The 25228-nt window shown below is 52.7% G+C and overlaps 1 protein-coding gene across 4 annotated transcripts in view; it reads left to right on the top strand.

Moving 5' to 3' along the window:
* Nucleotides 1–1347: 1347 nt before the first annotated feature.
* The window catches only part of ZMYM3 (zinc finger MYM-type containing 3), a 36215-nt gene continuing 12334 nt past the window's right edge, over nucleotides 1348–25228 (top strand). The window contains exons 1-13 of one of the 4 annotated variants that reach the window (XM_075435697.1): nucleotides 1358–1428; nucleotides 12068–12163; nucleotides 12957–13853; nucleotides 14544–14587; nucleotides 14984–15056; nucleotides 15869–16160; nucleotides 16611–16788; nucleotides 17222–17434; nucleotides 18010–18160; nucleotides 18724–18839; nucleotides 23853–23939; nucleotides 24258–24408; nucleotides 24989–25161. In XM_075435697.1, the coding sequence (XP_075291812.1) occupies nucleotides 12971–13853; nucleotides 14544–14587; nucleotides 14984–15056; nucleotides 15869–16160; nucleotides 16611–16788; nucleotides 17222–17434; nucleotides 18010–18160; nucleotides 18724–18839; nucleotides 23853–23939; nucleotides 24258–24408; nucleotides 24989–25161 (2361 nt within the window). In that variant the 5' untranslated portion in view covers nucleotides 1358–1428; nucleotides 12068–12163; nucleotides 12957–12970. Of the gene's footprint in view, nucleotides 1429–1957; nucleotides 2029–12067; nucleotides 12164–12956; nucleotides 13854–14543; nucleotides 14588–14983; nucleotides 15057–15868; nucleotides 16161–16610; nucleotides 16789–17221; nucleotides 17435–18009; nucleotides 18161–18723; nucleotides 18840–23852; nucleotides 23940–24257; nucleotides 24409–24988; nucleotides 25162–25228 lie in introns of those variants that run through there. The other 3 variants (XM_075435696.1, XM_075435699.1, XM_075435700.1) reach the window with 3 other exon arrangements.

Raw genomic sequence — 25228 nt, 5'->3', positions numbered from 1 at the left:
GCCTCGCTCGCCGCCACTCACAACCCGGCCGCGGCGGGGTGGGGCTAGCTGCCCCAGCATCTCCCCCGTGCTCGGAGGCGATTGGCTGCGCGGCGACGGCAACCCGCCGCGCGCACTGCCAATCATCGCCTCGGTCATAACGCTTGGGTGAGAGGCGAGCGAGGGACAAAGGAGCCCGAAGAGCCGCCGGAGCGCGCCGCGCAGGCGCAGTAAAGCGGGGAGGACGCGCAGGCGCGGCAGGGGTCGCTCGCTTTAAAGAGACAGCGGTGGGGTCCGAGCGCGTGCTGCGCCGCGCGCTCACGGCGCTCCTATCCTCACGCCCTCTTCCCGTTCCCCCCTTCCTCCCCCCGCGGTGTGCCCGGGCCAGCGGCGCAGCCTGCTCGGCCCGGCCCTGCTCTGCCCGGGCAGCGAGTGCCGTGGCTGGGCGAGCCGGCGCGTCTTCCTGCGACGCCGCGGGCGAGCGGCAGCCCCGTGCCCGCTGCTTCGCCCGTCCGGCCGTGGGCGCCCCTTTCCCGCCCCCTCATCCCCCGGACCCCATGCTCGCCGGCCCTCTCCGCTGCGGGAGGGCGGCCGGCTCGGCTCGTTTCGGCTGGGCAGGAGGAACCGGCCGGCGGGCGCGGGGAGGGTCCTGCCATGGCCCGTCCCGTCCCGGGCGTTAGCGGTCTCTGGCGGGCTCGGTTTCGCCGCCTCTCAATAAAAGCTCCCGTTTCTCCCCGGGGTGCCGTGCGCGGGCGGCCGACAGGCTCCCCGCAACCCCGCGGCGGCTCGCAGCCCTCCCGGACAGGGCAGCGGCCGGCGTCGTGCCCGGTTCCCCGCACCTCGGCCGCCCCCTCCCGGCGGCCGTGAGCCTGCCCTGCCCTTCCCGGAGAGCGGGCGGGCGTCCCGCAGGACCCAGCCCCGCACCCCCACCTTCCCCGCGGGGAGAAGAAAAAACGGGGGGAGCGTGGCGGCCAAGGGGGATGGGTGCCGCTCGGGGACGGGCGGCCGGGCCCCGCCGGGAGTGGAGCTCCCGGGGGAGGGGGAGCTGCGCGGGGGGCACGGCTGGTCCCACGAGTGGATGGGGGGGAGTGGTGCCGCGGGGGTGGAAGGGAGCCCGGGTGAGGGGGTGTCATGGGTGGGGGAGGGGAGCCCGGGGGTGTGTGGGGTGCCGCGGGGGGGGAAGGGCAACCTAGGCGGCACGGAAGGGGGCGCGGCCCGGGTGGCGGGGGGTGTCGCGAGTGGGGCCGCCCGTGGGTGCCGGGGGCGGGGCGCAGGCGGCGGGCGCCGGCGGGGGCAGCCCCTCCCGGGGGCGGTGCCGTGTCCCGGGCCCCCGCGGAAGCCCCGCCCGGCCGCGCTGTCACTCACCGCCCCGGGGAGACGCTCCAGCTCCGGGGAGGCGGTGGCGGCGACGGCGGCTGGACCCGGCCGGGCGGCTCCCCCCGCGCGCAGGTAGCGGCCGTGGCGGCGCAGCCGGGCTGGGCCCCCGGGAGCGGCGGCGGGGCCGGGGCCGCGCGGGGCGGCAGCGAGGGGTTTAAGGGTGGGGGGGCAATAGGGTGGCGAGCTGGCTCCGCGCGATCCGCCCCGCACTTTGCGGGTGGCCGTGCGGTCACCGGCGGGGACTGGGGCGCCCCGTTCCGGCCCGCGCCCCCTGCCGCGCGCGCCCCCCGCATCGCGCCGAGCCCCGCTGTGGGGTGCGGCCGCTGCCCGCGCTCGGCCCCGCGCTGTCTCTTCGCGCGGCCCCGCTCCGCCACGGGGATCCGTTTCGGGTTTTCCGGCCGCCCGGCGGAGTCCGGGCTGTTGCGCCGATCCCGGGCTCTGGGCTCCGCTCCGCGTTTCCGCGGCCGCCGCCTGCAAGCGAGTCTCGCGAGCCCAGGCCTCGCCGTGGCCAATGGGAACGCGTCCCTCGCTCTGCACGACCAATGGGGCGCTGCCCCCGCCCCCCCTCGGGCTGCAGCGCGCTGAGGGCTCCGTGCGGCGCCTCCATTTAAAGGGGCCGCGACCCGAATCTGGGCTCCGGGTAGAGCGGGCGGCGCAGCGCTGGGGAGCCAGGTACGAGCGGCGCTGGTCGTGGGCGCCTCCTTCCGGCCGTACGGGAGGCGCAGGTGGGGCGGCAGCGCTACGTGGGGCGGCCTCGGGGCGCCCGCCCGTGGGGCGCCGGTGCTTGGCCCCGCGGGTGGGGGCGGGGCAGGCGCGTGCGGCGCGGGTCCCGAGGGAGCGGGGCGGGTGGGGCCCCCGGGATAGGGGCGGGGCGTGCGCCTGGCGGGGGCGGGGCCTACCTCTTCGCGAGGGGGCGTGGCCGGCGCCGCTCGCCCCCCGACCCCCCCCGTGACGACCGCTTGGGGGCGCCCTGCGGCGGGGGGGGTCCCGGGGTCCCCACCTCGATGCAATCGCGGCCCGGGTCTGCGAGGGGGGGCAGGCCCCGTTCCTCCCCCCCGCCGCCCTCCCCCACTTGGGATGGGGGAGACCCCAGTGCGACCCTCGCCCCAGCTGGGGGAGCAGGCCTCGGGGTGCCCCGCGGCCCCGGTGGCACGGGGAGGGGGCAGGCCCCGGGACGGCCCCCACGCTGCTGCCGGGGCCCGGCTGCATCCCCTGCCCCACCGGTGCCTGGGCACAGGCTGGGCCCGGGGGCTGGTGGCTCCCGAGACCTGCCTCAGCCCCCGGCCCACCCCCCCCCCCCGGGGCCGGTCCCTGCCGCGGGGGGCTGCGCTGCGTTGCGCCAGCAGACAGCTCTAGCCCCCCCCCGCACCCAGCTGCCCCGCAGCTTGCTGCGCACCCTGCGCTCTGCCCCAGCACCCGCCGCGCCTTGCCGCTCCCTGCATCTCAGACAGCGAAGCAGCCTTGGTGCCGTTGTCACCACGGGCTGTGAACTGGCCAAGCATTTGTCCGCCTTCCTCCTCTGTGGGTGGGGTGGCCCTGGAGTGGAGCAGGGTGTGCGGGTGTCCCCGAGGCCTGTGGCGTGCCCGTGGATCCCTGGACACCGCACACTGCTCCCCAGGATCAGGCCCTGCAGGAGGAAGGTGCAGCCCCACGGGGCTGAAGCTGCCGTGGGCCGCTGGAGGAGGCAAAGCCCCACTCTGCTGAAGCCTCGCCAGGCTTGGCAGCGTGTGAGCAGCGTGGCCGTGGCTGGTGAGGTGCCCTGGGGAGCGTCAGTGCCTCCCATGGGGTCTGCAGAGCTGAAGGCAGTACTGGTGGGGCTAGGAGCTGGCTGGGGTGTGTGCCTGGCATGGGAAAAGGCCCTGGCAGTCAGATATGGTTGTGTGGGCAGAGGCAGCGCTGGACATGGTCTGTGTCGGGTGACAGTGGGAGATGGGATGCTCAGCTGAGTTCTGGGGAACGGTTCCTGGAGTCTCTTTATGATGAGAATGAGAGCTGCTGCATTCGTGCTCTTCCCTTCTCCTCCTGCTGTGCTTCAGCTACGGCTCTTGTTCTAGGCTGTCAGTTCTTTCCCTCTCACTGCTGCTGCATTCCCCCCAAAAACTTTTAATCTGCATTTTCTCGCCTAACCCTGCCTGTCCTGGGATCAAAGCTGGTGAGAAGAGCATAGCTCTGTCATTATTGCCAGCCTGGCTTTACTAAAGGAGTAGCCATGGCCTACAGAGCCGCCACCTGTAGTGGCCGACCTGCAGCTTACAGCCCCAGTGTGCATATTTGCACAATCTCCGCTTCTCTCCACACCTGCTTACATCCCGCTTACTGTGAGTGCCCTGGCTTTGGAGGATGACAGTAAGTCACCCCAGATTCCTCCACAGCTCTGACGGCCAGAGCAAGGGGCTGAGGCTCAGCCCACGGCCTTACTTTGGGAGCAAAGCCCCTTGTGTTATTTTTTTATGGATGTTTTATGGTCAGTGATGCTGGGATGCATGACCCTGATGGACACAGGTATGCTAGCAGAAGCCTCTAGTGCAGAAGGGTTATGGTGAAAGTAATCCAAGGCAAGTGTGGAATAGGCTACAGCTGTGACAATGAATATGTTAGCTTAGCTAAGGCTGTGCTAGTAGGATTTCACTGGAATTGTGCTTTAATGTCTGTAGAGTGTTTTAGGTGTTAACTTCTTCATCTGCTGGTAGCACAGGTCGGGAAAGGACAGTGCTCCAGACCATCTTCACCAGTCCTGCTGGCCATGGGCTCTGGTGATGACTTCTGCTTGCCGTCAGCCTGCTCTGCTGGCTTAGCCCTCGGCAGCGTAAAGAGTTGGACACTAGGCTGGGTGAGACGCTGGTCTGTTCAACGCAGCGTTACCTGGGGCCGGTTTGTACAGCTGCACAAGAGGTGAAGCATCCCAGTGCTGAGACACCGTTTTGGGGACCTGGCGGCAGGTGCCTTGCACAGAGGTCTTGGGTCTGTCAGCGAGGCTGAGGAGACAGCTCACCTTGTGTTTCCAGTATTTTGGCTCTGTAAGGCCACTTAGGGAAAATTAGATGTTTTTCCCTCAAAGATACATCCTTTCTGAAGCTCTGCGCTTTTGTCTTCTCTCTCTTCTCTGTGCAGTAAGGTTTACTCAAAGAACCCCAGACAGCTTTAGCTTGGGAGGGACCTCTGGAGGTCTCTAGTCCAACTGAGCTCCTGCTCACAGCAGAGCTGACTTGAGACCGCATTGTTCAGGACTTTGTCCAGTTGAGTTCTGAGGACCTCCAGGGCCGAGGAGTCTGTGGCCTGTTCCCAGGCTGCAGCACTCTCCTTTGGAGCATCACCTGCTACGCCTGCAGCTTTCCTCCTGGATTGGCTGTGGCTGCTTGAAGGAGGTGTCCAGGACTTTGTGTTGGGTGGCCCAACACCCTCCTGCAGCATTTGGGCCACCTTTTTTTGACCACTTTCAGATCTACTGTCTATTTCTCTCTTTTATCAGTGTGTTAATATCAGTAGGACGGCTTCCACAGACGCTGCTCGAGCATGTTGTGCACCTCCATGCTTTTTTCTTGTGCTTCAGATAGTACTCCCAAAGCTTTCTTACCCATCCACCCCCTTCCCCTGTGTATAACACTATTTTGGCATATGTCGTCATGTGGTGAGTGCTGAGCCTTCAAGAAATGGTGCTTATTTGTGTGATAGACACAAAGTTGTACAAGTGGCAGGAGAATTTTCTCTGTGACTTGATCTCTGAGTGGAGTTGGTGCTTGAAGCTGAATTGCTCTCCAGACACCAGGCATTGCTGCCAAGACCTCTGTCTTAACACGTGTAAACAAAGCAAGTTGTATTAGAGTGTGCCTAGACTTGTTGCTCTTTTCTCTGTTGCAAAGCCTTGACACTTAATGCTTGGGGGGATCCTGGTCTTACAAAAAGATGTGAGAGTATCCAAGCAGTTTCAAGCTGCAGCTAGGATGGCATTCTAGATGGATGAGCATGCTCTGGTTGGTTGTCTTCGAGTTGACTACTGGTACAGAGGTGTTGGGTTAGGAGCAAGTAATGCTGAGATCCCAGCAATGTTGTCAAGTACCTTTGAAGTGTTGCAGAGAGTCTCCTGGTAAACCTAATTGCAAACAATTCTGCAAGAAGATTTCTGAAATTTCTCCCTCTTGCACTTTCTTGAAGCTGAGCTGAAGTTTCTGGAAGGCAAACTCAAAATCTAGTTTTGTCGTTCCTGCCTTTGGGGAATTAACAGGAAACTCTTGGTGTTTTTTTGCAGCACCATCTGCTCTGTGTTGGAGGGTTCAGGCTTTCTTGATTCTGGGTGACTGCTATACCAAGTTTGAGGCCTGCACCCTGAGCTGGTACTTCTGCTGTAGAAAAATCTAGTAGTGGTCTTGGTTTGAGGCCTGCACCCTGAGCTGGTACTTCTGCTGTGGAAAAATCTAGTAGTGGTCTTGGTACCTTCTGGCTTTGGGACTGTTAGAAAACCATTGCTGGAGTCTTGAGGCTACTGGCGATGTTCTGGGAAGGCCCTTCTTTTCCCCATCAACAAGTTCCTGTTGTGTAGACTGTTCCAGTCACACGTGAAGGCTGGCCTGAAGGGGACATGGTGATAGCTACTGCTGTTTGCACTCTAATTGAGAGAACCAATAATACGTTTTGGGATGTGAAGAGGCAACTGTTCACCAAGCCCTGCCTGCAAAGCACAAGCTGAAGAACTTGACCAGTGACATCTGCAGTAGCTATAGCTGATTTGGAGAGAGTCACTGAATGCTGTTGTAAAATCTCCGAGTCACAAAGGGTTTACATATACCTGGTTCAGTTGTTTTAAGTAGTCATCTATAGTCTTGATCTGGAAATAGCTGTTTCTGAGTTTTTCCAGCTTTGACTTCCAGCTTTCCAAGTCCTCATGTGCATTTGGCTGTATCTCTGAAGAGTCCTCTGCTGTAGATCTTCTCACCTTGTGGTTTTTTTTTGAGATGAATTATGTCTCCTTGTTTCTTTTCAATGAATAAAATATAGGTGTAGCACTGGAAGATGTTTTCTGAACCATGGTTGATTCTTAAAACAGTGGAATTCTTGCATTATTGTGTCAGATTTATTTTTTTTTTTAATCTGAAACATCTCAGCTTTTCCAGTATCTGTCATCAAGTGTAGACACTAGCCAAGAATGAGACAGTAATGGTCCAATGTGGTACTGTGTGCAAGCAGCACTGTACTGAATGTCACCAATGGACTTTGTGCTCTTTCAAGACTGAGTTTGGGCTGCCAGGTGGGAGCTCAGAGAGCTGCCTCTCCAAAATAACGAAGTGGATAGCAAAACCCTTTCTGCTTGTTTCTGGAGAATTTTGACTGGACGGAAAGTTGGTCCTTAGCAGTGTGTTTAGTTTGCTGGTGATTCTTATAAATTTGTTTGCTTTAAAATGAGTTAACCAATCTGTAATAAACGTTGGCAGTGCTTGAATCTGGAAAGCTATCAGCCGCCCAGATAAACTCAGATAAGTCACAGTGATGAAGTTAGCTTTTGCCATATTTGTCATTCAATGTATGATATTGTTAATGACGATCTGTTGGCTGAAACCATGCTGGTAGGACATGATATTGTTTTCTTAATATTTTACTGATAGAGCTGTGTATAGACCACAGTGGTTTTTGTCAAGAAATACTAGGTTGGGTGTTACTGTTTATTCTAAAATTTGGCACACAAGTTAGGAACTTCCTCCAGAGCTCTGCTGAGATTTTACAGAACTTGTAGGTAGGAATTAGGCGGAATGTTGATTAAAGTGTCTTAATTTTTGTAGTTGCTAGTTAATGCTTTTCATATTTCAAATGATCTCTAACAGCGAAAAAGATAAATCCTTCAGCCCTCAAAAATCTTGAAAATCTGAATCCATATCCATGAACAAAAGGCTAGGACAAGTACCCAAGCAGTTGCTGTTCCTTTGCTGGAGGAAAGCAGTGCATGGACATGCTCTTTCGTGGGCAGTAGAGACTTCTGAGATATTCACTTCATCATGAGGAAGTAACAACAGTATTTTTTTCTTACTGCCTGGTTTTAGTTAAGTGTTTGGTGGTAGCTCTTCATTTTTGTACGTAGGCCACATATTGTGCTGCTATGAGTTATTGGAGGACACTGTGATGTGGAAGGTCTGTGCAGTTACAGCACCACTGATGTCATTAATAAGCTAGATAAAGTCCCGGGTAGTCATTTGGTGCACTGGAGTGTCCCAGCAGAGGGGTCTCACTCAGCTTCCGGGTCTGAGAGGAGATCCATGTGCCCCCGCTTCGGCAGAAAGGGCAGGTCAGGTCTGGTAGTCACACCTGTTGGGTCTGGCGATCAGTGTCGCATTCTGTGCTGGTCCTGCGCACTCGGGGAGCAGCCTCAGCCATCCCGTCACCTCTTTGGGAACTCTTGCATGCTACCTGAGAAGCATTCAGACTGCTGTACAGGGGACTTCGCTCCTTGAACTTGATCTTCCCAGGAATATCTGTTACTGAATACTCTGGAGAGGATGGAGCTGAGTCCTAAGTAAGGAGTTCCCAGACGTCCAGTAGAGCAGTCGTATCCACTGTAAGATGCAGGATTTCAGCACATAGCCTCCTCTTTGGCTGAGCCATATTCTGGCATACTCTCCTCGCTGGCAGGTATGTGGCTGGAAAAGAGGAGGATTTCAAGCAGACCGGTGACCAGAGGCTGGTGGCTGAGCTGTGCATTAGATGGTCCTGGAATAAAAAAGATGATGATTTGTGGTGGGTCATTTCAGCATCTGCCAGAAACGATAAGCTATTTTCATCTGTTGAAGAAAGAGAGAAGAGACTTTACCAAAGGTAAAGTGCACGTTCAGTTGGCATCTTAACTCACTGTGAAGCTCAGCAGAAAGCCCAGATGAGTCTGAATGCCTGGGGCAAACAGAGGGAGTACCATTTCTTACCCTGCTGCGGCTGGACAGCTCTAATTTCCTTAGGTTGAGCTGGAGTTCAGAGCAACCCACGGAGCTGGAAAGCATCATTCTCCCCTGTTCTGAGGGCTGCCCTCTTCCTCCTCATCAGCTGATGGTTGAAAGCCATTGTGAAGACCTCATTGTCAGGGAAACAGAATTGCAGTGATGGGCTTTCCTTGCTTTCCCAGTGAAACTGCTTGTCAGCATCACCTCCTAGGGTCCAGCCTCAACTCTAACTCCATCATCTTTTCCAGATTCTTATAAATACATCAGAAGTCACCACTCAACTGCTCTGTATTGCATTGTCATGGAGCTCTGCTGCAGCAGGTTTAAAATAAGCAAAAGGAAAATACTTTTAAAAACTAAATGGTAGGCTGCAGAACGTATTGCCACTGGAATTTTTGGAGCCCCAAAGCATAAATTGCTTCAAAGGGGAATTAGGCAGATTCATAGAGGATTTGCCCAGTACAGACTCTTAACAGTGACAGTCTCAGTGCAACTGAAGCCAAGCAGTTCTTCAGCAGCTGATTGCCACTTGGTTGGAGGATCATAGAATCATAGGCGTTGGAAGGGATCTCTGTGGGTCATCTAGTCCAACCCCCTGCCAAAGCAGGGTCACCTACAGCAGGCTGCACAGGACCTTGTCCAGGCGGGTCTTGAATATCTCCGGAGAAGGAGACTCCACAACGCCTCTGGGCAACCTGTTCGGGCAACCTGTTCCAGTGCTTTGTCACCTTCAGAGTGAAGAAGTTCTTCCTCAGATTCAGATGGAACTTCCTGTGCTTCAGTTTGTGCCCGTTGCCCCTTGTCCTGTCACTGGGCACCACCGAAAAGAGCTTGGCCCCATCCTCTTGACACCCGCCCCTAAGATATTTATAAGCATTTATAATGTCCCCTCTCAGCCTTCACTTCTTCAGGCTGAACAAGCCCAGCTCCCTCAGTCTTTACTCGTAGGAGAGATGCTCCAGTCCCCTCATCATCCTCGTAGCCCTCCACTGGACTGTCTCCAGTAGTTCCTCATCTTTCTCAAACTGGGGAGCCCAGAACTGGACACAGTACTCCAGATGGGGCCTCACTAGGGCAGTGTAGAGGGGAAGGAGAACCTCCCTTGCCCTGCTGGCCTCACTCTTCTTAATGCACCCCTGGATACCATTGGCCTTCTTGGCAGCCAGGGCACACTGCTGGCTCATGGTCAACTTGTCATCCACCAGGACACACAGGTCCCTCTCCGCAGAGCTGCTCTCCAGCACGTCAGCCCCGAGCCTGTACTGATGCATGAGGTTGTTCCTTCCCAGGTGCAGGACCCTGCACTTGCCCTAATTGAACCTCATCAGGTTCCTCTCTGCCCAACTCTCCAGCCTGTCCAGGTCTCGCTGGATGGCAACACAGCCTGCTGGTGTATCAGCCACCCCTTCCAGTTTTGTGCCATCAGCAGACTTGCTGAGGGTACATTCTAACTCTTCATCCAGGTCATTGATGAAGAAATTAAACAAGACTGAGCCCAGTACTGACCCCTGGGGGACACCACTAGTTACAGGTCTCCAACGAGACTGCGCTGCTGATGACAACCCTTTGAGCTCTGCCATTCAGCCAGTTCTCAATCCACCTCACTGACCACTCATCTCACCCACACTTCCTGAGCTTCCCTAGGAGGATGTTATGGGAGACAGTGTCAAAAGCCTTGCTGAAGTCTAGGTAGACAACATCCACTGCTCTCTCCTCATCTGACCAGCCAGTCGTGCCATCATAGAAAGCTATCAGACTGGTCAAGCATGATTTCCCCTTGATGAATCTATGCTGACTACTCCTGATCATCTTCTTTTCCTCCACTTGCTTAAAGCTGACATCCAGAATGAGCTGCTCCATCACCTCTCCGGGGATGGAGGTGAGGCTGGCCAGGACCCCCCTGGGTCTTCCTGCTTGTCCATTCTGAAGACTGGAGTGACATTGGCTTTTCTCCAGTCCTCAGGCACTGTGCCGAAGGATGTGCTGAAGAGGAACATCCTGTTAGTTATGTTTCTTATACTTCTTCCCCAGGTATCCATTGTTGGTGTGAATAGGAATGGAGAATTTGAATACATGTTCATTTTGTTTGACTGACTGCAGCAGTCCTTAGCTTTGCACATCCGAAGAAGAAGTTTTGGGTCATTCTCCAGAACATGTGAGCTGTTCTGCTGGGGGGATTCAACAGAGCTGGTGAAAGTGGACAGGACCTTGAACACACAGGGCAAGTGCCATGCTTCCAACCAGAATATGCAAGTGAGTGGCCTTACTGCGGACTGTTGGGTCTTCAGACAGATCTGTGTAGCTATCCCAACCACACACCAATACTTTGGAGTTGACTCAATTTGCAGAAATCTTTAAGACCATTTTGTTGGTCAATGTTGTCACCATTAAGTTTGTCAGAGTCTTGCCTTGCATCGTAATGCTCTTGCACCCAAAGCTTGAAAGCAGTGTTAAAGTATGCACTATTGAAACCAGATGGTTTTGATCTATTTGTAGAGCACGAGTAGCACAGCAAGTTCATAAATTAACTATTGCTTGCATTATCCTCTGTGAAGGAATGCCCAAATGGATTTCTTATGCTCCAAAATTGTTCCCAGGGTCTGTTTCTACCAAGCAAAGATTAGGACAGCTGAAAGTGGCAAATACTGTCAGAGAATCACCACTGTGGTTCATTGCAGACTTGTGCAAAGTGTCCGAAGGTGAATTTGAGGAGTATGTTAGTCCTGTGAAGTATACCTATAAATAAACTTTCCTTATTCATCCGAGTGGCTTGACCTTTCTGCTGCTTATTGTTATAAGGTCTGCTATCTGTCTGGAAATCCAGGTGGGGGACATCTCTGAGAAGGAGGCATTGTTTGTACTCCGAGCAGCAGAAAAACTGTATTTATCGTGTTGGGAGGGTTCTCACCTGCTTCAAATCCTTATGAACTTTCTTTCAGATGTCTTTCTATTTCACTTTGTTCTTTCTGTCAGCCACCCTAAAACATGTATTAGATTCTGTATTGCTCTGGAATTAGCTCATTATAGAAGCTTTGGCTGCTCTGTAACTAAAGAAGTGAATGGAATCACCGAAGTCTTTAGTGGTGAAACCTGATGAGCATCTCTGAAGATTACATCTTCTGTAGTTTCTGTTTGTGATTGTGGGAACAGCGCGTATCTGCCCTGAAACAGAAAATGTGGCTGTGTTTTTAGATAAAATAAGGATGCTGTGACTTTGAACTCCAGCTGTCAGGTATGATGCCCTAAACTCCTGCTTAAATGAATTTCAGAAGTTGGGTACGTTCTCTGTCCAAATATGTCCTGTTTAGTTCTGAGTAAACAGTCTGTGAGTTAGACTTGGTTATCCTTTCAGCGAGAAGAATGTAAAGGAAGAATTAATCATCTATCACCACTGAAATTATTTCAGGATTCTTCCTTCATTGATATAGATGGGTTATGCCCGTAGTAAGCCCCAATAAACAGGAATACTGAATCTGCTGCTTCAGGGCTTAAAACAGTGCCAAATTTAGAATTAGAATGACTCTAATAGTAGGGGATAGGTTGGTGCCACATCTTTTGATTCTAGTACTTCCTTGTGGTGTCTACTTACAGCATGTTTTGGGAACGTGATGCTACTTCAAGTCTTACTTTGCTTCACCACTTGTAGACTCCAGCTCCTTTTCCCTTTCCCTATTCAGGTTTGTCAACCATTATATCTTTGTGGGGGTATAATTCATTTTTAGACAATATTGCTGTAAATGCTTACTTGCCTCATATCAGTTTTGCCCTTTCTGTCTTATGATAATGTCAACCAGGAGGAGCTGGGCTGTAACTTTGTCCCTCCAGTGTTCGTGATCAGCATCTCATCTTCCTGGGCAAGTGTGCTGTCTGTGCCCTGCAAAGTCACACTGGTATGTTTTCCAGACTTTGCATTGCATGCTCGTGTCTAGTTTGCTACTTGTTCTTCCTCTTATAACTGCTTTTAACATCATGGGCTTTACCACCTTTCTTCTTGCCGTTCTCCAGAATTCCTCCTAGTTCTAACTTAAGCTTTTCCGATTGTTCTGTGTCTGAATATTAGCCCACGTATTTTTGGAGCTGTAGCTGTAGTTATACTGTAACATGGTTTGTATCTGTCCTCTGACAAAATTCATGCATCTTGTCATTTTGTATCTTGTTTAAGGCACAAGCTACAGAGCTGTAAAGGAGTTCTTTCTGCCTCTGTGTTTAAGAGAAGAGATATTTTAAAAACAAAAGATGTGTTAGCTCCACGAGAACACATCAGAAGAAAGGACAAACCAGATTGTTTGGGTTTGGTGGGAGAGAGAGGAAGGCAGGGAAGGGGTATTAAACACCACGGAACAGCTGTGTGAAGCCTCCTGAATTGGTAGTCGAGTCATTTCTGATACTCTGCTGTGTCATTTAGCAAAAGTAACTCCGTTTGCGGTGCTGTGGTGAGGTGTGTGGAGGCTGTAGAGTTCCCAAAGGTCTGCTATACCGAACTGCTGTGTCCTGCTCCAGCTGTTCGGCTTTGGAGTTCTGTAACCTCACAAGTAGACGTGATTGACCTGCTGGTATCCTGGTTGTGGCTAGCAGTGTTACTGGGCCTTGTTTTACTCCAACAGTGTTCAAAAAAGTGGAGAATTCAGGTGCTGTGTTAGACTACTTTTTATGAACTTGCAAGTCTCTCTCTCTCATTTCCAGTTGCCATCTTCTAAATGAATTCCAGTGAATTTTCGGGATCGTTGGACCCCCTGTCCTTGCCTGACAAACCACTTATTGGTGATCTCCCTGCTGACATGGAGTTTGGGGAAGATCTCCTGGGCTCACAAACAGCTTCTACCCAGGAAGTTTCAGTTCATCAGCCCCCTGACTGGGATCCGTCCAAGAAAATGACTGCAGATGGGGAGTTGGATGTTGTAGTAAAAGCAGACAGCCTGTCTGAACTAAACAAATCAAACGATGTTGTTCTAGATAAACCTAGTGTCTTGGATATGCTGGAGAAACCTGATGTCTTAGATGACTTGGATAAAACTGCTGACTTGATGGAACTAGGTAAATCTGAGGGTCTGGGTGGGCTGCATAAGGCACATCCTACCCAGGATGTGGAGGATGGACCAGTGGACTCCTCTGCCCTCTTTAGAGAAGCCCTTGTTCCAGAAACATGGAAAGAAGGGGAAGATGCACCAAAAAATGATTCTGGGGACCTAAAGGGAGATGGTGCTGCTGCTATTCCTGCACTATCTGATGACAATGCCCCTGAATCGCCCCAACAGCCTGTTCCTGACTCTGGAGACCTCAGCAGTGCCCCAACCACAGAAGAAATCACAGCACAGTCCTCAAATCCACCAGTGCCCCCTCCACAGCTCAGTCTTAAACAGACAAAGAAGACAAGGTTGAAGGCACCGAGGAAGAGCTCACCCATGCAGAGGGAAGGTCTGGCAGGGGAAGCAGAGGTAGAACTGAGCCCGGACAACGGTACTGCAGCTTTGCCCCCTGAGCCCACAGAGGAAATCCACACAGGGGAAGGGGATGATAGTGGGAACAACTCGCTTAAAGAAAGTAATGTACTGAAAGCACAGGAAGCCTCATCACGAGCAGGTAGGTTGTGAGCTCTGCAGAACATGGCTTCCTTTTGCTCAGGAGGTCATCCTGCTGCACATTGCTGAAGGTGGAGTCTGTTTTGCACTCCAGCTTTTCCCATTGTCCCCTGCTATGGAAATTGTCAATGCTGGTGATGGGCTAGATTTGGGTAAAGCATCTTGCTTACAGGGAATATGCTCCGGAAGCTGCTCCCTTGGTGCACATGAGCTCTTGCTCTGGCTTTCGTAGCTTTGGCTTTGGTTTTCAATGCTTGTGTCAGCCAGGAGCTTCCCTGATAAAGCTGCGGCTGCACATCAGCTTAGCTCATGCTTTTCATCACTGGAGTCTTTGCTGGAACTGAGGGTCACCAGGAGAAGGCGTTTCCAATAGACAAAGTCTCTCTACCCAGGCTGGCCATCCTCAGGAGATGCTCAGTCTCAGTCAGAAGCAGTTGGACGTAACTGCCCAGCATGCCTCTCCCATGCAGGGAGGTCTCTTCCGTACAGGGCTCCTCCCACGCTGTGGGTTTGGATCTCTAACTGTAGGTGGTGGGTTTAGGACTTTCCTGTGTCTGGTCACTGCCAGGACTGTCTGAGGCTTCATGTGCAGATTACCCCAAAGGGTGGTTGCATTTGAAGAACAACTATCTTCTTCTGTTGGAGAAAAGCAAGATGTTAGATGCAAGCTTCTTCTGTGCTTCTGTTCCAGGAGAAGGCCAGTCTGGGAAGGGAAGTGAGCTGCCAACTGAGAAGGTGAGGAGAATGCAGTCAAGTACGTATGCTACAGGAGCGTAGAGGGTGACTGGCTGTTGTCTAACTCCATAAGGGACACTGGCTGTCTCGTCACCTGTCTGGGAAGGAGTTTGCGTGTCTCCTGTGATGGAGTGATCCCTGCGCATTGCCACTGTGCTGTCATGTGGCTTCAGTGTGTCCCTGCTACCCCCAGCTGGAATGTCATTCTCATAAGCCTACTTCCCCCTTTCCCCCATCTTGACAACTCTGGTCAGGTATCCATGGAGTTTTATCTGTTTTCAGCCTAGTTACTGGGAAAGTGGATCCCAGAAGTTGGAACTCCACCATGACCTGGGATATTGATCCATGGTTGTCCTAACAGATGGTTAGCCTAAGTATTTTCTGAATGTCTTCTAGGAGCAGAAAAGAAGTGAACGAGCCAGAAGATCAGAAACTGCCAGGCCTGAAACTGTGAACTCCTCTGAGAGCAGTGAGTAACCAGGGCTGGCCAATGCCTGTTTTCAGCCAGAGAGCTGGGCCCAGTCCCGTTGTGGGCAGGTGGTTCATGGTGTGAGTAAGGTGGAAACTCTGGAGCTTCTGTGCTGACTTTCCTCTCACAGAGGACAGGTCTCTTCACCCTGTGAGTCTTCATCCTGGGGTACTTGCCTTGCTTTCTCAGGGCACTTAGGTTGAAGAGAGGACTGTGGCATTTTCACAGTGGTGTGTGGATACCTAGCACCAAGTAATAGGATGAGACTCTGGGGTTGTTCCCAGGAAATCCATCTTCCATCTCCTCAGCCAGGAGGCTGTCTCTATGGCAGCAAACTGTTTGAGGGATTGGAGATTTTCCTGCAGAAGTACATGAATTCTTTGTTCTTTGAGATGTTGAGTGTCACCCTGCCATTCCCTAGTATTTGTGTATTGCTCCTTCATTGCCTGTCTGTGCAGCCTGTGCTGGAGACTGGTGATCCAGTTTGTTCCCTTTAAGGTCTACAGGTTCTTGGAGGGTTTTTTGCTGTAAATGTTCACACTTTGGGCTTCTGCTCAACCTTGGCAAATCATGACTTCCCAGAGAGGAATTGTACTTAAGCCCAGTTTGCTTAAAGACCTGCTGACTCATCTCCAGTTCCAACAGAGTATTTTTTAAGGGTCCCTTTATCATTCCACCCAGAGAGGTACAAAACATGTAGAGGGACTCCAGAAAGGTGACCCCAGAAAGCCTCAGCATGTGTCTCATGGCAGAGGTCTCTGTCTCAGTTGCTAATGAGGGATTTCTGTGTATCTTTCTCTGCTGCTTTGCAGTTCCAGTGTCTGATGAGGACTCTGATGCAATGGTGGATGATCCCAATGATGAGGATTTTGTTCCTTTTCGTACCCGACGCTCAACTCGCATGTCTTTACGCACTCAGATGGCTCAGCGAGCTGCCCGCTCTACTGTCACCAAGATGACTTGTGCCAACTGCCGGACCCCACTGCAGAAGGGCCAAACTGCCTACCAGCGTAAAGGGCTCCCTCAGCTCTTCTGCTCCAGCTCATGTCTCACCACCTTCTCAAAAAAACCACCTGGCAAGAAGATATGCACCTTCTGTAAAAAGTGTGTGTTCACTCTCCTTTCCTCGGTGCTCCCATGCTTGTGACCCTATTCACCTGCCCCACAGCTCTGCCTGCCATTCCCATTCCTGTGACCCTCATGCTTCCCACTCACCCACATCACTCCTGCCCACTGCCAGCTGCTACCCCTTGTCTTCCTTCACACACGACGTATCCCATGCTCCCTACACCTCCCTGCTCCCTTCACATTATTGCCTTTCCCTGCCTGTCCCTAGGCTTAATGCCCCATATCCCAGCCTCCTCTCAGAACAACCTCCAGCATGCTCCATCTTCAGGCACCACCCCTCTGGGCTGGGACAGAAGCTGCTGTGAGAGAGTTCTTGCCACCATTTTGGGACACCAGAAAGTCCCATGTATTGCAGTGTGTCTTCCTGTCGCTTCGGTGGCAGGACTGGTGTGTCCCTGCACTAAGATATCTCCTCTTGATCCCCAGGGAGATCTGGAACACCAAGGACTCTGTGGTCGCCCAGATCGGTTCAGGTGGCTCTTTCCACGAGTTCTGCACCTCTGTCTGCCTCTCCCTCTACGAGGCCCAGCAACACAGACCAGCACCTCAGTCTGCAGATGCCTCGGACACCAGCCGCTGCAGCGTCTGCCACAAACCTGGCGAGGTAAACAAATCCCTTGTCCTTCCCATGTCCTGGATGAAGTGCTTGTGATCTGCAGCACCTTGCCATGCCTGGGATCATCGCAGGGCGTTTGCCAGGTTCTCATGGTCTGAGGCCTCAGCCCCGGAGCTGGTTTGGGCTCACTCCCAGGTCCTTCCTAGTTGCTGTGAACCAGCCCTTATCCCAGCAGAAGGAATAAGGCTTCTGCTTCTCCCTGCCCTGAAGTTCATGGCTTCTGCCACTCTGCTCTCCCAATTGCTCTGCTGACTTTTGGTGAGGGCGGCCAGCCGGAGTCCACACCAGCTTCCAGTACGGCACTTGCTCGAGTTTTAGTGTAACAGCTCGCTATCCCAAGGACTGAGGCAGTAGTGGTACACAGATGTCAGAAGGAGGCACATGGTGCTTTAGGGGAGTGACAGCAATGATGTTTCTGCAGATCCAGCATGAGGTCAGCAATGGGAACGTGGTTCACCGCATCTGCAGCGATGCCTGCTTCACCAAGTTCCGGGCCACCAAGGGGCTGAAAACTAACTGCTGTGACAACTGTGGACTTTACATCTACAACAAGGGCTTGCCCCTGGAGTACCTCTTCCATGAAGGCCAGCAAAAACGATTCTGCAACTCTGCCTGTCTCAACAGTTACAAGAAGGTTTGTGGAGTTACCTGCCTGGGGTGGGAGGTCTCCGTGGACACACCAGTCCTTTGCTCGGTGTGGCACAGGGCACTTTGTGCAATAGCAGGTGACGAATCCCCTTGGCCTCTTATTGCTGACAAAACATTTAAGAAATTGCTATGGAGAAATTTTGAAGTGGCAAACAGCATTTATTTATTCTGTATGGGGCCCATCTTGCACCGAAGCATGGGTCAGGCACTCAGTAAGCTGACTGTGCAGCGACACTGGTATATGCAGTCAGTATGGGCTGGCTTCTTTTGGGTGTCTCCCCAAAGCTTAGCTGGATATGTTCCTCTGGCCTGAGCAGGCTTCACTTAACTGTCTTGATGAGATTGCCACAGTACCCTAGAAATAAGAAGGTGAAGTGCGGAAGGCAGCCTTTTTTGCTGCCACCACCTGAATCTGCAGACTATGAGCCTGGCTCTGGCATGAGGTGTTCCCTGCAGGAGAGCTGCCCAATGGTGGATACAGTAGGGGAGTGGGATATGAGGCTGGGACCTCACCAGCTGTGATGGTCTCCCTGGCAGCTCTGTTCTGCTCTATGTTTGCAGAAGAACACTCGGGTCTACCCGTGCATGTGGTGTAAGACGCTGTGCAAGAACTTTGACATGCTGCCCAACGTGGATCGCAGTGGCAAGATGGGCCTGTTCTGCTCCATTTGCTGCACTACCTCCCACAAAGTGAAGCAGTCAGGCTTGGTTGGTAAGAGCACCTACATATAGGGAATCAGTCACCTCTACACTCTAACTCCTTTCTTGGTACTATTTACTGCTTATGGATGAGACTGGAAAGAAGGCACGTCGTTTGCCTGGGGAGGAGTTCAGTGAGACAAGTGAAAGGAGATTTCAAGAGGGAGGGACCCTTGCAGCATAGATATCTTAACACTGAGGTGTAGCATACATTGCTGTTCTTGAGAATGCAAGAAGCAGTTGTAGTGCTGTACTGTGCTGGGATTGCCCTTTACATTACACAGGGTACCAGGGTGTCCAGGAATGGGTATGGTCTCTGGTGGAAGTATTGCAGACTGTTTTGTCCGAATTCCTGTAGAGCCAGTGTCACTTCCTTGAACCACTCTGCTTTCCATCCGTGTTTTAACATTTCTGTCCTAGCAGAATCTGGTGCTCTTAGTTTCCTGAGGTTCTTGTCCCTTACTTTTGGTAATAGCTTGACAGACTGAGGATGAGTGAGTAGCTTGCATGACATCCTCAGAATCCAGTCCCACGTCCTGTGCTGCTGCCCTCACCAATTCCTGTCTGTTTCATCAGGTCCCCCTAGACCCTGCAGCTTCTGCAGAAAGAGTTTATCTGAACCCTGCTATTACAACAAGACAGACCGGGTTGTCTACCAGTTCTGCAGCCCCAGCTGCTGGACCAAATTCCAGGTACTGAAATATCCTTCATGCTGGGCTGGGCCATAGAGCTCATGACTCCTTTCACACTTAGCAGAGGCTCCACCTCCCTCAAGCTCCTCAGGGAGGATCCATTAGAAAGTCTCTGCTGGAGCACAAGAGTTGCCGTGACTGTAGTTACCAATAACTCAGTCTTGACCCTATTTCCCCCTTCCTTATTGAGATAAGATGGGCTGTAATTCACTCTTGTCTATCAGGTGATGCCCAGCAGGAGTGCAGTGCAGAGCTGTGCTGCATGAGTGGTTTGGGATGTAGTAACCTTACAAGCGCATGAGCAAAAGCACAAGCTAGCAAAGCGCAGTGGGTGCTTGCTAGTGGGTTGGAGAGGGGCAGAGCTGCCCTCTGAGCCAGGCATCACCAAGGAACCTAAGCCTTCTGGGATGTGTTGTCTAAAAATCTACAGCCAGCAGGCCTGGATACCTCATGTTTAATCATCCTCAAAGGCTTGACTGGTGGATTTAAATCTTCTGATGTTAAGTTTCAGCATATGTGAAATGTTTGTGGTATTCAAAGGCAACTGGAAGAATATTAGTTTTGCACAGTTGTCCAGGAGCAAAGCAGCAGCCAAGAAGACCTGGGAAACGTAGGCCAGGACGTGCCTTGGGCAACTGAGAAAACGTAGGGAATCTAGAGGTAGAGGGTTAGTTACTGGCAGTTACAACATTTGGTTTGGGGGTTTGTTTTTCCCTTGTGTTTTTTGTGTTGGGTTTTTTTGGGGTGGTTTTGTTTGTTTTAGTAAATCCTTGACGTAATCCTTCACTGAAATCACAAATGGTGTTGGTAGGGTAGCTGTAGAGTTTTCACAGTTGTAGACTTCATAAGACTTGATCATAGCATAGTCTAAGTTGGAAGGGACCTTTAAAGGTCATCTAGTCCAACCCCCCTGCAGGGGCATCTAGTCCAACCCCCCAGGCAAGGACATCTTCAACTAGATCAGGTTGCTCAGCGCCCCATCCAACCTGATCTTGAAAGTTTCCAGGGATGCAGCATCTACCACCTTTCTGGGCGACCTGTGCCAGTGTTTCACCAACCTCATTGTAAAAAATTTCTTCCTTATGTCTAATCTAAATCTACCCAATCTAAATCTACCCTCTTTTAGTTTAAAACCATTACCCCTTGTCCTATCACAACAGGCCCTGCTAAAAAGTCTGTCCCCATCTTTCTTATAGGCCCCCTTTAAGGACTGAAAGGCCACAATAAGGTCTCCCTGCAGCCTTCCCTTCTCCAGGCTGGACAACCGTAACTCTCTCAGCCTTTCCGCATAGGAGAGGTGCTCCAGCACTCTGATCATCTACATGGCCCTCATCCAGACCCTCTCCAACAGGTCCATGTCTTTCGTGTGCTGAGGGCTCCAGAGCTGGATGCAGGACTCCAGGTGGGGTCTCACCAGAGTGGAGTAGAGGGGCAGAATCACCTCCCTTCACTTGCTGGCCACACTTCTTTTTGGGCAGCCTAGGATACAGTTGGCCTTCTGGGCTGCGAGTGCACACTGCTGGCTCACATCTTACTTTTCATCCACCAGCACCCCCAAGACCTTCTCGGCAGGGCTGCTCTCAATCCCTTCATCCCCCAGCCTGTATTGATAGTAGGGGTTGCGCCGACCCAGGTGCAGGACCTTGCACTTGGCCTTGTTGAACCTCATGAGGTTCACATGGGCCCGCTTCTTGAGCTCGTCCAGGTCCCTCTGGAGGGCATCCCGTCCCTCAGACATGTCAACCGCACCACTCAGCTTGGTGTCATCTGCAAACGCTGTCATTGATGAAGGTATTAAACAGCACTGGTCCCAGTACGGACCCCTGAGGGACACCACTTGTCACTGATCTCCATGTGGACATTGAGCTGTTGACCACTGCCCTCTGGATGCTACCATCCAACCAATTCCTCATCCACCGAACAGTCCATCCATCAAATTCCTATCTGTCCAATTCAAAGGGAAGAATGTTGTGGGGGATCATGTCAAAGGCCTTACAGAAGTCCAGACAGATGACATCAATAGCTGTTCCCTTGTCCACTGATGTAGTCACTCCGTCGTAGAAGGCCACTATGTTGGTCAGGCAGGACTTGCACTTGGGGAAGCCGCGCTGGCTGTCATGACTCACCTCCCTGTCCTCCATGTGCCTTAGCATAGCTTCTAGGAGGATCTGTTCCATGATCTTCCCAGGCACAGAGGAGAAGCTGACAGGTTGGTAGTGCCCAGGGTCCTCCTTTCTACCCTTTTTAAAAATGGGTGCCATGTTTCCCTATTTCACGTCACCAGGGACTTCACCTAATTCACCTAACTTGAATCATTGCCATTTAAAATGAGCATTGTAACGTATGAGTAAACCCATGCATAACCTGGATTAGGAACTGTCTTGCTGGCAGATCTCAGAACACCCTTGTCAGAAAAACCACTGAAGAGAGTGTTTCAGGATGGCTTCTTGGGGATGAGTATTAAGCCCAAGGATTTCAACATCTTCTTCAGTCATCTGGCAATAAAGTCAAAGTAAGCGTGATAAAATTTTGCAGATGACACAAAAACTGGTCAAGTGTTAACTCGTGCTGAGGTCAGGGCAGTCATAGAAAGCAAAGCAATTGATTGCTTGACAAGACTGGTTCCTCCTAATGTGTGCTTAAACACAGTTCAGTGCAAGATCCTGCATCAGCCATACTCAAGTAGTGTGGGGGTGTAAGTCCTGGGAAAGTAAGGATTTTGAAAAGACCCTGGGCTTACAGCAGATAAACCATTCAGTATAAGAGTCTCAGTGTACAGCCACAGAGGGAATGATTAATGAAGTTATTGCAAGCACAAGCAGAGGAACAGGGAGTTAAAGTTTGGGGCCTAGGGAGCGAAAGAACTACCTAGAATGTTGCACAGATAGGAAGGATGTTCATCTGATGTCCACTTTATTTTCAATGTTGAGGAAATATTGGAAGTATGCTGAAAAAAAGACAGAAAAATTGCATTTGGGCTTGAAAAATGCATATATTGAGGCACTCGCAGAGCACCTTATCTGAGGTTATCAGAAAGAAAACCACAAAGATGACTTTATTAATGAACATATCCTTGTGGACAAGACACAATGTATCTTTGAGAGGTCCTGGAGGACAGGAGAGGTGCCTGAGGATCAGAGAAAGGCCAATGTCACTCCAATCTTTCAAAAGGGCAAGAAAGAGGACCCAGGAAACTACAGGCCGGTCAGCCTCACCTCCATCCCGGGAAAGGTGATGGAGCAGCTTATCCTGGAGGTCGTCAACAAGCAAGTGGAGGAAAAGAAGGTTATCAGGAGTAGTCAGCATGGATTCACCAAGGGGAAATCATGCTTGACCAGTCTGATAGCTTTCTACGATGGTATGACTGGCTGGGTAGATGAGGGGAGAGCTGTAGTTGTTGTCTACCTCGACTTCAGCAAGGCTTTTGACACTGTCTCCCATAACATCCTCCTAGGGAAGCTCAGGAAGTGTGGGCGAGATGAGTGGTCAGTGAGGTGGATAGAGAACTGTCTGAATGGCAGAGCTCAGAGGATTGTCATCAGCAGCGCTGAGTCTAGTTGGAGGCCGGTAACTAGTGGTGTCCCCCAGGGGTCAGTACTGGGCCCGGTCTTGTTTAACTTCTTCATCAACGACCTGGATGAAGAGTTAGAATGTACCCTCAGCAAGTTTGCTGATGGCACAAAACTGGGAGGAGTGGTGGATACACCAGCAGGCTGTGCTGCCATTCAGCATGACGTGGATAGGCTGGAAAGTTGGGCAGAGAGGAACCTGATGAGGTTCAACAAGGGCAAGTGCAGGGTCCTGCAGCTGGGGAGGAACAACCCCATGCACCAGTACAGGCTTGGGGTGGACCTGCTGGAGAGCAGCTCTGCGGAGAGGGACCTGTGTGTCCTGGTGGACGACAGGTTGACCATGAGCCAGCAGTGTGCCCTTGTTGACAAGAAGGCCAATGGGATCCTGGGGTGCATTAAGAAGAGTGAGGCCAGCAGGGTGAGGGAGGTTCTCGTTCCCCTCTACACTGCCCTAGTGAGGCCCCATCTGGAGTACTGTGTCCAGTTCTGGGCTCCCCAGTTCAAGAAAGATGAGGAGCTACTGGAGAGAGTCCAGCGGAGGGCTACGAGGATGATGAGGGGACTGGAGCATCTCTCCTACGAGTAAAGACTGAGGGAGCTGGGCTTGTTCAGCCTGAAGAAGAGAAGGCTGCGAGGGGACCTAATCTATGCTTACAAATATCTGCAGGGTGGGTGTCAGGAGGATGGGGCCAAACTCTTTTCAGTGGTGCCCAGCAACAGGACAAGGGGCAACGGGCACAAACTGAAGAACAGGAAGTTCTGTCTGAACATGAGGAAGAACTTCTTCCCTCTGAGGGTGACGGAGCCCTGGCACAGGCTGCCCGGGGAGGTTGTGGAGTCTCCTTCTCTGGAGATATTCAAGACCCGCCTGGACGTGGTCCTGTGCAGCCTGCTCTGGGTGACCCTGCTTCGGCAGGAGGGTTGGACTAGATGACCCACAGAGGTCCCTTCCAACCCCTACCATTCTGTGATTCTGTGTCATTCTGTGACACCAAGTGCTACATGGCTGTTTAATCTAGCAGAGGAAGGTGGTATGAGAAAGGCTGCTTGAATTCTGAAGTTGCATTACCTTGAAAAGAGAAACCAGGCATCTGTACTTCAAGACCTTTTAGAGAAATTCTCAGAAGAGGTAGTGGAACCCTGTCTCTTAATGTTTTCAAATCTAGAGGGGTGGCAGCTTCAAAGCTTGCCTTCCTGAGAAGAGCTAGACCCAGTATGCTGGAAGCAAAGTGGAATTGCGCAAGAATCAGCTCTCCAAGAGCTTGAGACGTGATCTGATGGACTGACTGTGAGTCACTGACAGTGGCAGCAAGGACAGGTCTGAGCAGGGGCAGACGGACTGCTGTGTATGGTGGAGGAGGCAGGAGGTGGTGGCAGTGTGAAGCGGGTGCTCACTGCCCTGCGTGCCTCTCCCTCCATGAGCTGTCTCTGTCTTCTGCAGCGCACCAGCCCAGAAGGTGGGATCCACCTCAGCTGCCATTACTGCCACAATCTTTTCAGCGGGAAGCCGGAGATCCTAGACTGGCAGGTGAGGATTTTTCCCAGGGGGATGCTGAGGCGGAGACCAACCCTGGTGAGGACCACAGGGCTCCTGACTCTCCCTGCTCAAAGCAGAGCTCCTTCTGTGCCAGTGCTCTGAATGCCTTAGCTGCAGAGATGTGCCTGGAGACTGCGCACTGAGTGCTGTGCTCCTGATGTCAGAAGGACAGGAGGGGACCACTTCTGCCAAACTCTGTGCCAGGAGAGCTGGGGACTTGGCTCAGCCCTGTAGTCTTGCTCTTGCTTCTCTGAGAAGTGTGGGGACCTCCTGCCAGCCTGGCTGACCCAGTCGCGGTCTCTTTGGCAGGACAAGGTGTATCAGTTCTGCTGCAAGGACTGTTGTGAGGACTTCAAGCGGCTGCGTGGGGTGGTGTCTCAGTGTGAGCACTGCAAGCAGGAGAAGCTGCTGCATGAGAAGATCCGCTTCTCTGGAGTGGAGAAGAACTTCTGCAGCGAAGGTACTTGGGGAAGGCATGGGAGAGGCAGAGCCCCCGTGCCAGCCCAATGCTGGGGGAGGAGAAGAGAGCATGGAGAGGAAGAGAGGGGAGACTCTTAGCCAGGCCCTGGGGCGAGAGCCTTGCTGTGCAGTGAAGGGAGGAGTGTCGTGGGGATGGCTTGCTGTCCAGCCAGGCCCTAGGGCAAGATCTTTACCGTTCATTGTGTCCTTGGGGAGGGCTTTCTCACAGCTTTTCTCTCTCTGGGGGCTGGGGAGACAGCAGGTGGCAGCTCCGCTCCTCCTGTCATCATGCACTTCTACGCTCTTGCGTCTGGGCTGGCCTGACCTGGCCTTGCCCTGCCTGCTGGGTTCCTGCACACAGGAGGTTGGAGTCAGACTCTTCCTAGAAGCATGGAGGTGAGAGATGGCAAGTCCCCATGAGGTCCCATCTTATCCCAGCCCCAGGGGCCAGTGCTGGATTGTTCCCTACAGTGTGTTGCGCGTGCTCTGTTGTCTCCGCAGACCTGGATTCTGGTCATGTTTGGGTCAGGGAGGCCCCCAGTTCATCCTGGGAAGGTTTCACTCCTATTGTTTCTCCGCAGGGTGTGTGCTTCTTTACAAACAGGATTTCACCAAGAACCTGGGCCTGTGCTGCATCACCTGCACCTACTGTTCTCAGACCTGCCAGCGGGCGGTCACCGAGCAGCTGGAGGGCAGCACCTGGGACTTCTGTAGTGAAGACTGCAAAAGCAAATACTTGCTCTGGTACTTCAAGGTCAGTATTGGCACTGGCAGCTTGTGCTAAGTGCTGTGGTGGGCACAGCACCCAGATAAGTGGGCAT

The sequence above is a fragment of the Opisthocomus hoazin genome, chromosome 14, assembly GCF_030867145.1.
Source record: "Opisthocomus hoazin isolate bOpiHoa1 chromosome 14, bOpiHoa1.hap1, whole genome shotgun sequence".
Lineage (NCBI taxonomy): Eukaryota > Metazoa > Chordata > Aves > Opisthocomiformes > Opisthocomidae > Opisthocomus > Opisthocomus hoazin.
This window is presented reverse-complemented; position numbering and strand designations above follow the sequence as displayed.